Consider the following 11,092-nt stretch of genomic DNA (forward strand, 5'->3'; position numbering starts at 1 on the left):
TCTCCCCATTGTCATGGCAAGAGCAGACTGGAGTCTTAGTTCAATTTAGCAATACATGACCATAAATACATCAGCAGATTGAATTAGAAAGTGACATGCCAAAAGCAGCTTTCTCCTCTCTTTTTTGCATTCACACATCTGACTCAATCACAGATCTCTAATTGAAAAGCCTCAGCAGTGGATTAAGATCATATACATTATTACGAAGCACGACGCCACGTGCATGCTGATGAAAGCAGGAGCGGCTGGCAGGGGCTCGCCTGGCCGCGCAGCCGCCGCTCAGACCCCCCGGCACATCCAGGGGAACAAGCTGGGCTCTGGGTGACACTGATAGGGGTGTCTGTCTGTCTGTCTGTCTGTCTGTATGTGCAGTGGTGTCTGCACGTGTAGGAACGGAGGGATGGTGTGGGGCAGAGGGGGCAGCTGCATATGACTCACATTCACTTGTTGCATTCGAAGGGCAAAATATTTCAGCAGAAGCCCAGCGAAGTCAGTGGGAGTTTGGGAGGAGTAAATCAAGCACCAGGCTTAGCCTGACAACGTGCATACTGAGCCTGCGTCTCCCAGCTGGCAGTTGCGGGGTCGGATCCATAGCCAGGCGGTGTAAAACGCCCCCCCAGGGGGCTCAGCTCCCCTTCCACGTGGAGGGCAGGACTGGATCCCCCTTCACTCGGTCTTCTTCCCTGCCTGTACTCAGGACCAGGGGTGTGATGACCATGGCAGTGCCCCCCCGTGCCCCCGAAGGAGGCCCCCATCGGGTGCTGCACTTCTGGGGGAGCAGCAGCGGGTGCCCTGGGGTCCTCGCCCCGTATGAACCTACTGGAGCCTTTAAAGGGACTTCTTGGGGCTGGAGGAGGGCTTGACCTGGGGAGGACATGGGGGGCTCCTGCCCTGCCCCGCCCCTTGGGCACGCAGCAGGTGCCCCCAGCCCCCTTGGGGGGTGCAGAACCCCTATCCGTGCCGGGGGGCTGCCGCCTCCTGGGGGGCCGGGGCAGAGCAACGCCAGCACGGTGGGGCACAGAGCCATGTAAGGTCGTCCCCGAGCTCGAGGAGGGGGCCACGGGCGTGCGGGAAGGGGGCAGAGCATCCCGGCGGCGTGTTGCCTTCTCCAGCACCGACGGCTCCCCACCTCCAGCCCAACTTTCTGCAGCGGGGGCGGCCCCAGGTGCCCCCCCCTCCTCCCCCCCCCACCGGTCTGTGCCACCCTCCCCCGTCGCTGCTCCATCCCACCCCCTCTTTCGGCTCCCCCCTTCGCCTCCCCCCGGCCGGGAGCCCCGTCCCTCCTCCCCCGGGGGGGGGGGCGGCCCCGCTCCCCGCCCGCCGCCGGAGGGAAGCGGCGGAGCCCGGGGGGCGCTCCCGGCTCGGGGGGCGGCCCGGGCGGCTGCAGCCGGAGCACCGGGGCTGCTCATGCCTCCAGCCGCCGGAGAGCAGTCCCTGGAGCCGCAGGTAAGCATTGCCACGGGGAAAAAGGAGCAGCCAGCGGGGCCGGGGGAGCCTGAGGGGCTGGGAGAGTGGGGGGAGAGGCAGGGAGGGCTGGGGACGGGGCAGGGGGAGGCTTTGCAAAGCGCACCCCGCTTTTGAGGGCTCCTATGCTCTCTGGGATGGACGAGGCTGCAGAGAGCTCGGTCCCGTTTGCAGGTCCCCCCAAGCAAGCAGCCAGCCCCCCTCTGCCATCCGCACCGGGCTCTGGCTGCTGGAGAGCCGAGTGGTCCCGGCCGGCTGGAGGGCTGGGGGAGAGGAGCCGCTGGCCGAGAGGAGGATGCGGTGCTTAGAGCAGGACATCCCTTAGCATGGCTTGAAAGCGGCTGCTTGAAAGGGAGGAGGAAGGCACCTGCGGGAGGGATGCGCAGGGACACGCCACCTGCTCGGGACTGCCTGAGCCCCACCGGGACTCCAGGAGGTGGCAGAGCCCCGGGTGCTCTCCCACCCGGCACACGGTGGGGTGGGGGCACAGAAAGCCATGGGGAGCTGGGGCTGAGTGCTCGAGGGTCGTTTTGGATAAAACACAGGAGAGAATCGCAGGGAGTCGTATGTGCTCCAGGTTGGTCAGCCAAAGGTGGATGGTCAAGGTCAAAGTGGAGCCCTGGGAGTCACCGTTGGGCAGAGCTGGGAGTAGCACCGTGTGTCCCGGTGCCTCTCTGCCTTCCCGCAGCTCCCAGCATCCGCAGTCCCAGGCACAGCTCCTTCCCACCGTGCCCTGACCCGTGTGCTGAAGAGCAAGGGAAGAACGGCACAGCTCAGGTGTTTTGACCTTGCCCACTTCTGTTGGGATAAAGTAGAGACTTTTTGTGATTCTGGGGGGGAGGAGAGGTGATGGTCGCAGCAGGCAGACAGTATGAAGGGTCCCAGGATCAGCCTGTTAGTGCCTGTGTTGGGAACTTCGGCTGCTGGGGGCCAGGGCTCGGTGGTGAGAGCAGATCTGCACCGCTGGCGTGGGGAGCACCCACCAGAGACATCGCACATGGGGATGGCACAGGAGCACTGGTGGGACAGGTGCCCCTGCAGCTCCTCTCCCAGAGCTGCTCCACTTCATGCAGTGAGAGGAGCTACTGCTGAGCTCGGTCTGACCCGGGGCTCTCTCCTGGAGGAGGTACCTGAGCCGAAGGCATCTTTGGTCATTGCAGCTTTCCCTCAGCCTGGGAGCAGACACAGCCAGTGGTTAATTGCTCCTCAATTGCACTGGCTTTGAATCTGGCACGTCCCTGAAATCAGTTCAGTTTCAATGGATTGCAGAGGAGAGAAGAAAAGAGAAATATTTTGGTAGCAAACCCTGGTTGCACCAGTACACCAGTGCAGCAGTTGGAGTTTAGCCCCAAACACACCTGCCTGGGTGCGAACACGGTGGAGTTGGGCTGCACACCCTCCTCTGGCTCAAGTTGCTAAAAACAACTGATTTGGGAGCAAAACCGGGAGCATGTGACTTGCACGATTGCTCGTGTGAGAGGACCTGGTCAGCCAAAGTGAGTAATCTCTGAGCATAACAGAGCCTGAAATTTGTACGGGGAAAAAAAAAAAAAAGAATATTTAGCAAATATTTGGCAAAAGCAGGAGTGCTTTATGGGCTGTTTGTTTGCAAACTAAAAATAGGATCAAGTCATCAGGTAACGTAACCACGGAGTGCTCTAGGATATGCTGGGCTGGGCTGAGCAGCAGTAAGAAAGTGACACTGACTGGAAAATATAGTTCCTAGAGATATTGATAGTGCTAAAAGTGGCAAGACATTACTCAATTTTGACTTCAGTTCATCAGTGCTTAATACCAATGCAGCTAGTCAGAACAGAAAACTAATTTAGTGCAAGAAAGTTGTTTTGATATGTCTCCTGTAGAGAAAAATCAATCACTCCAGGGCTGTGGGTTTTTTGTTTGGTTGGTTTGGGGTGAAATGCACACCCTGAGAAATGGCAGAATTTAAGGAGGAAGAAGTTCCTATCTGAACTGAATCCTTTTGCTTTTTCCTGGGAGGTGGAATTGGGGGGGGCAGGGTGGGGGAGGAGGGAACACACCACCGATTTTGTACATGAAATGAGATTTCTATTCTATCTTTGAGATGCTGCTTTAGTGCAAGAACATTGTTGTAACTGTAAGAAGTTGAAGGAGGTCTTGGCATGATGCTGCATTTGCCTCCTCCTCACGCAGAGCCCTGCCTGGGTGTTTGTGCTATTTTGGAGCTGCTCTGCCAGGTCACACCAACTTTCACACCACCACCTCCCTCCTGTCCCGCTCCACCAGCAGCTCCTTCCCTCCTGCCGCAGCAACCCCGGGCTCTGTCTGCTCGACTGCTGCAAATGCAAAGCCCGAGGCTCCCCTGCTTGCATCCAAGGAAGCAGGCGATGGACATTCATCCCCCAAAGGGCAGATTCACTAAGGACCAGTACAGTTTTTTCCCTCTTTGATAGAGCAAATAGCTCCACTAACACCTCACGGTCAGTTTTGTGGGACAGGGGAAAGATGTGAAGTTCTGCTGCTCTTTGGTACTTCTTGGGTACTTACCCAATTGTGCTTCTACCCATTATTACCAAGGCCACCTATTTTAAAAGCAGATCTGTTTGGATTATCATTTTGTCTATTCCTGTCAGTTATTCTGCACCTGAAAGCAGTAATCTGCCTTTCTGTTGTGGTAATTCTCTTCACGGCAATTATGTTTGATGCTGCATTAGAGAGAGTTATGATTCCAGTGGTAAATAGGCAGCAAGATCAAATCTTGACTCACAAAATTAGGTTTCTTTATGTAATTACTTCTTGATCTTAGCTATATCCAGCTTTGACTCAGATACAACACACTTCATAGAGTTATTTTTGCTTTGCTATTGAAACCACAGCCAGGAGGAATTTCTACCTTGATCCGCCTGGACAGTTTTAAGGTTTGTTCTTCCTTGTGCTACGATGATACTTCAGTCACTAATGGGCTGCTGTGTGCTATTAGATGGATACCTGCTCTTGTGCCCGGCCAAAGCATGTTTGTTTAGGACACCTGCTAGAGAGGTTTTCACGAGGGCTAAATACCATTTTTCCAGGCAGCATAGTTTGTACCGTAACATCTCTGCTATTTCTTCTTTCTCTCTTTTCCTGGACACAGACGCAGGCAGTCAGATTTGTTCAGCTGCAGGGAATGCTTTTTTTTTTTTTTTTTTTTTTTTTTTTTTTTTTTTTTTTTTTTTTTCTTTTTTTTTCAGGGTACTGCTCTGTAAAAGCAAAGGTTGGAATTATAGCTGTGATAACTCTGGATCTATGCTTTTTTTGCTCTGTTCTTTTTGGTTCATATGTTTTAAGCATAAAGCACATAATTTATGAAGTGTTGCAGTAGAATATATTGGAGATCAAACACCAACAGGGAAAAAAATCTGGATGAGAAGTTCCCTAGAGTTGTGTGTGTGTTTTTTATTCATTTATTTATTTTATTAATCTGTTAATAAAGCATACCAAAACAAGATATCATTATATCATTCAGCATGCCTTAATTATATTTAGTCACCTTTTGCTGAGGTTCATGGCCATTGACTGCTGTAGTGACAATATAAGTTCAGACAAAATTGTGCTGGTGAGGGGCAAGCTATCAGCTACATGGGGAAAAATCACTATGCTCATCAGACAGACAGTAAAATGTTCTTTTATGGCTGTTCAGGTTTTTTCGTTGTTGTTGCTGCCATGCTCTGATGAATCCCAGAATGTCAATGGCTACAAGGTAAAGGCAACATGGTTTAAATGGCTTAGTGGATAAAGCTCTGACATGGGCTCAATTTTCAGGTCTGGATGACTCTAAGCACATCACAACCCCTGCCAGTGTATGGGAAACATTCACGCAATGGCAGCTCCTTGCCAGCAATGCCAACCCGAGGGCTGTCACCAGCTGAAGAGATCAAAGACTGCATGAGAGCCGTGGCAAATGCACTTCTTTCTGAATCCACCTGCTCTTGAAAAGTGCAAAATTTTACCTTTACTTGAGAATAAAGGTTGATGGTCACACTAAACAAAGAATAGCAAAATAATGAAGAAACAGACTGATATAGTGCTGAGGTATCGCCGTCCCTGGGGACAGCACAGCAGCAGCAGGACATCATCACAGCTGCTGTTGGAGGAGGCTGGGAAAACTGCCCCCCCTACACTGAAGGTGCACAAAGGTCCTTCCAGCAAATCCTTCTGGTGAATCAGGGTTGCCAGCAGTGGATGGCTGGAAGAGCCTGAGGTCTTTGGCATGCAGGGATTTTGCTCAGTAGGTTATGTTTGGGGTGAGAAGGAATTGGAGGGCATCGACGCAAAGGAAGCCCCCTTCCTCACTGCCCCTCTTAAGGCTTAAACTCTGAATGTGGTGGAAGGTGCAATGGGCTTGAAGAAATTGCTGTGCAATTTCTCTAGTCAACTATTTCAGTGATATCTACTGTGGGGAAAAGGAAGTAACTTCAGAAGAAACACATCCATCCTCATTTTTTAACAAGTGCTGGGATAAGAGCCGCACAGCGCTGCAGTTCCTGACCTTCCCCATTGAATGGAGCACTGCTTCTGTCCTGCTACTTTTGCAGTCCCAGAACAAAAATGTTGCTTTTTGGCCTGGACTAGATATTGCTGAGCTGGTCTGGACTACTCTCAGGGAGAAGTGCCTTCCCAGGCTCAGCACCATGCTCAGTTCCAAAGACAGTTCCATGAATGTGAGTTTATAAACACCAATTGCCCCATCCCACTACTCATTTCCTTTCTTTTCTTCCCTTTAAAGATACTAGCTAACCAGCTGGGTCATACTGCATCCGACCTGCAGGAAAAGGCAATCTCTCTTCCCCAGATCAAAACCCTGAGAGCCCAGGCAGAGTGCAGTGCTGCTTCAGCTTCTGCCAGATCCGCCCAGATAATCTGAGTTTTAATACAAATTCATATTTTAAAATTAGTGTCAGAAAAGAACTTTAGAAGTCTGCTCTTTGGCCAGAACTGCAGTTTTCCTTTTCTTACATAAGCACCAAGTCCAGTCCTAGTTAATTCCCAAGGAGCGTGGTTTCAGCCACCCTCTCCCTGCAGTGTGCTATCAGGCACTGCTATGGCTCTTGCGGCATGCCCATGGCAGCAGCACCCAGACCCCAAACACCATGGTAGCTTATTCAGAACCTGCAGATCCTCCCTTCATTTTTCATCCTCATCTTCGAGCCAGCATTTGTTTGAGCTCTGGCAGCTCTCAGCTTTACTATCCAAGCCACCCTGGATTTCTGATTTCTCTGGTACATCTCCTCCTAGCCATGGAGTTACATGTGAGACACCTACTCCCCATCTGCACATTTCCAAATCAGAACAGCATATTTATGATTACTACTGGTAGCTGGAGGGACTTCTGCTCTCACCCACTGCAGTTTTTCTCACCCGAAGAGAAAGCACAGTAACCAGCTCATGGAGGTGTTTGCTTTCTTCCTGGAAATAAATCTTTTTGTATGCTTACATGATGCTGAATTTTGCTTTTGCAAAAGGCATAGGTGCAATGTGGGCTGGGTGTTTTTGCTATAATTTTGAATCCAGATTCAGGCCCACATCCTCCTTGAGCACCTTCACCAGTGAACGCTGCCCAGACTTGGGAGAGATCTTAGGCCAGATTGGTACTGTGATTTCTTTTACTACTCTTCTATCCTTTATACTACTCTTTTATAGCAAAGAGCTTTGACTCCTTTACAGCAGAAAGCTTTATAAACCCCTACTTAGACCATGCTCAGACAAAGAACCAATAAATATCCTTGTGAATCAAGCATGCCGCAGAAACAGAACTTCGGAGATTTTCAAACCTTTTCAGACTGTCTAACAAAAACTATATATTCCTTCACCGAATCAGTTCAGCTCTCTCTATCCTCAGAGGCTACCCACTACATTTTGGCTTTATGTGGAAAAAAGGTGTTTCTTAGATAAAAAGCACACTTCTGGGTGAGAGGAGAGGGATTCAGAAACACTAACAGAAGCATAATCTTGAGGGAGAGAAAAGAAACAGCTTGTTCCTTTCCATTGCAGAGCCTTCACATCTGTGTGCACATGGCCTGACCTGATGGAAAAGTGTTCTCAGAAGTGGTCGCTTCCATCTTGGCGTTCATTGATTTTTGGATAGGGTTTTGTCAGTTGTTACGGAGGGTTTTGTCTCCCCACCTACACAGCTGCCGATGTTCTCTGGGGGCTTTCAATTGGTTCTGCCAGGCAGCAAGTGGCATTTGAATATATCAGCTGAGACTGTTTCTATGTAAACAGGGAGACCTGTGAAACACTGCAGTGGAGCTTCGCATGCAAAAAGCCAGGAACTATCTTTGGCTGTGGATTTTGAAAGCCCCCAGCGCTTGTGCAGGAGCGAGACAGGGCTGAGTCAGTCCCTGAGCCTCTCCAGGCACCCTCGGCTAAGTGAGAGCAGAATCACACCATTCTGGACTTAAAGCTTTTGGCACTAACACCAGGGTTGTGCTTTCAGCCAGCCTTACTTGTATGCACTGTGTGGCCTAAATCTTTCAAAATTATTCTCTAAATTGTTTTCTGTATCAGTTTTTAGACAGAAAAATAAGAGGGGAGGTGGGTTCTGGATATGTGTGGTTTTGCCCAGGTTGGGAAGTAGAGGATATTCCCCCCTGCCCCGTGACTGCACAGAAGAGGGACGTGTATACAACCGGCTGTGAGACAGCCAAACAGCAAAGTTTGCTCGCCAAGTGGCACAGGAGGCATGCAAAAATTTACGTTTCTCATCAGCAGAGGAAGGACTGGCCTCGTTACCATCAGGCTTTGGACCCGAACAGCCCACACGCTAGGGCAGTCAGACTCCTTCGCTGCAGGAAAGCTTCTGTCTCTGCCTGTGAAGTGAGATGGCCATCACCCTCTCACTTGCCTTTCCCTGTGGGATGTGTGCTGTGTTACTGCACGGAGCTCCTGAAAATTAAAGAGATATCATTAGCTGCTGGGCTGAGCACTTGGGCTCTCTCCTTGTGGGATTCCTTTGTTCAGGCCTTGATCTCATCACGTGTGCTAACTGCATAATTCAAACAAATTCTGGCTACAGATAGAAAACTAAATGATGTGTAAAACTTTGTCTACTTTGAATTCACTTTTTCTGTCTCTTTTTCTTTCCTTCTTTTTTTTTTTTTTTTTTTTTTTTCCTTTTCTTTTTAGGAACAAGATGCCTGTGAAGTTTAACCTCTCTTAGCCCTACAAGAAATACTGAGGAGTAAAAATTATGGATCCTTTATACTTTCCCAACACTTTTAGCATGGACACTAGTTCCAGTGACGTGAATTCCTCGCTGCTGACAAATGTGACAGAGAATGGGACACTCTCAGAGCAGCCTCCATTCAAATACATCCACAAAGTCCTGATTCCCATCTTTTACATCCTTGTATGTGCAGTCGGACTAAGTGGCAACACACTGGTCATTTACGTGGTTTTGCGCTATGCCAAGATGAAAACCGTCACCAACATTTACATCTTGAATTTGGCCATTGCTGATGTCCTGTTCATGCTGGGCCTACCCTTCCTGGCCACCCAGAATGCCATCTCCTACTGGCCCTTTGGCTCCTTCCTGTGCAGGCTGGTTATGACTGTAGATGGTATTAACCAGTTCACTAGTATTTTTTGTTTGACTGTGATGAGCATGGACCGCTACCTGGCAGTAGTTCATCCCATTAAATCAACCAAGTGGAGACGTCCCAGGGTGGCCAAGCTCATCAGTATGACTGTCTGGACATTCTCATTCCTGGTGGTGCTTCCAGTCTTCATCTTTTCAGATGTGCAGGAAGACTTTCACACCTGCAACATGAACTGGCCAGAGCCTGTCAACATCTGGTCAGCAGCATTCATCATTTACACGTCGGTCCTAGGGTTTTTTGGTCCTTTGTTGGTGATCTGTCTGTGCTACTTGCTGATTGTGATTAAAGTCAAATCTTCAGGGATCCGAGTTGGGTCTACAAGGCGCAGGAGATCAGAGAGGAAGGTGACCAGGATGGTGGTGATCATCGTGGTCGTCTTTGTGTTCTGCTGGCTCCCATTTTACATGATGAACATTGTCAATTTGATATTTATACTGCCAGAAGACCCTGTGCTGGTAGGGGTGTACTTCTTTGTGGTGGTCCTGTCCTATGCAAACAGCTGTGCCAACCCCATTCTTTATGGATTTCTTTCTGACAACTTCAAGCAGAGTTTTCAGAAAGTCCTTTGCCTCCGAAAGGGCAATGGTGTAGAGGATGGTGACCCCATTGAACACAGGCAAGAGAACAGCAGTCGCTTGCAGGAATCCATGTTAACCCAGAGAAATATTGAATTCAATGGACATATGCAGACTAGCAAGGTGTAAGGGCATGGTTTGGGACTGCAAAGCACTTGTAGACCTGGAGAACGTGGGGACGTAAAGGAGAGATGTAATCATAGCAAAACTAAAACCTGGAGGCCCACAAGCTCAAATAAATGTACATAGACTTTTCTTCACTCCCCTCTCTTTCCCAGCTAAAAGTGTTATGGGTTATACTGGGCTGCGTGAAGTTCTTACGGTGTTTTAGCTAAGGCAGTCAGATGTGTTACCACTTTCTGTACTCTAGAGAACTGATCTACTGGTACCCACTGCTGGCTTTGTACTTCTCTAGTGATGCAAAACAACACTAAAACTGTTAAGTAAAACAACACTAAACCTGTTAACTACCTTGTTAAGCTGAGTTCATGGTGGCTTTGCACTGCTGGGATCAGCCCAAAACAGAAAACAGCTCAGATAATTTGGCTGGAAATGTCTTTGAAAGTCTTCAAGGGGATCTTTTAAAAGAAAAACACTATATCGTAATAGAGGTTCCGTACAAAAAAGGTCACAGCACGGACCTTGAAATTATGTATAATCCATGGCTTTAGAGTGCTGTGAAGTCCATTTACACTGTTTTACTGTTATTGATCCATATAAAAATCTCAAAGTATTTGGAAATCTTTCAAACAGTAAGAAAGCATAAAAACAAAACTAGGAGAAAAATGTTGAAAGAATTCAATGTATTCATGATACCTTCACATTCTAAACCAAACTGCATATAAAATGTAATGTAACCACTTTATTATCATGTAAGTGACAATGATTGTGAAGTGCTGGAAAGCTGTTGTGTATATTTATTGGTTCTGAATGTAAGTATGGACTTGAATTTAAATTGTATTTTCAGAAATTAAAACAAGTTCAATCCCTTTCTGACTACCCATGTCATAGCCTCTCCAAGCAATGTCAGACACGGCACAAAAAAAAAAAAAAAACAAAACAAACAAACAAACAAACAAACATCTAAGGATATGAGACTTACCTCATCATAGATGCAATATAGTTCAGTGTGGTAGGGCCAATACGGGGACCTGTGGGGCTCTGCAAGGGCATACTGCAGGATGGAGGGAGCAAGGAGCAGTATCCAGACCTGACACCTGCCTCGTACCCTACCCAAAGCACCTGCATTGTAAAGTGAGGAATCTTCTTGTGCTGAAAGGATGAAAACAAATTACAGGTTTGTTTTAATCCAGACAGAAACTATTTATTCTCTTAAGAAATTGCTTTCTGCCACTGCAGTCACCCACACAGGTCAAACAGCCCTTCTGTAAGGAAAATTATTTGTATATAATAGAAAGCAGGGCAGCAGAGACAAAG

The 11,092-nt window shown here is 48.6% G+C and overlaps 1 protein-coding gene across 2 annotated transcripts; it reads left to right on the plus strand.

Annotated features, from left to right (window-relative positions):
* Positions 1-1,280: 1,280 nt before the first annotated feature.
* Positions 1,281-10,648, plus strand: SSTR5 (somatostatin receptor 5). 2 transcript variants are annotated; one of them, XM_035339735.1, is made up of 2 exons: positions 1,281-1,446; positions 8,608-10,648. In XM_035339735.1, the coding sequence occupies exon 2, from the start codon at positions 8,672-8,674 to the stop codon at positions 9,782-9,784; it is 1,113 nt and encodes a 370-aa protein (XP_035195626.1). In that variant the 5' UTR covers positions 1,281-1,446; positions 8,608-8,671; the 3' UTR covers positions 9,785-10,648. The 2 variants fall into 2 exon arrangements, with proteins under 2 accessions (XP_035195626.1, XP_035195627.1); XM_035339736.1 differs by lacking the exon at positions 1,281-1,446 and adding an exon at positions 2,577-2,960.
* Positions 10,649-11,092: the final 444 nt, after the last annotated feature.

This window comes from Oxyura jamaicensis, chromosome 14 (assembly GCF_011077185.1).
Source record: "Oxyura jamaicensis isolate SHBP4307 breed ruddy duck chromosome 14, BPBGC_Ojam_1.0, whole genome shotgun sequence".
In the NCBI taxonomy this organism is placed as follows: domain Eukaryota; kingdom Metazoa; phylum Chordata; class Aves; order Anseriformes; family Anatidae; genus Oxyura; species Oxyura jamaicensis.

Bases quoted from the DNA above. Each gene is read 5' to 3' on its own strand.
- SSTR5 (XM_035339735.1), top strand. From the start codon at position 8,672: ATGGATCCTTTATACTTTCCCAACACTTTTAGCATGGACACTAGTTCC.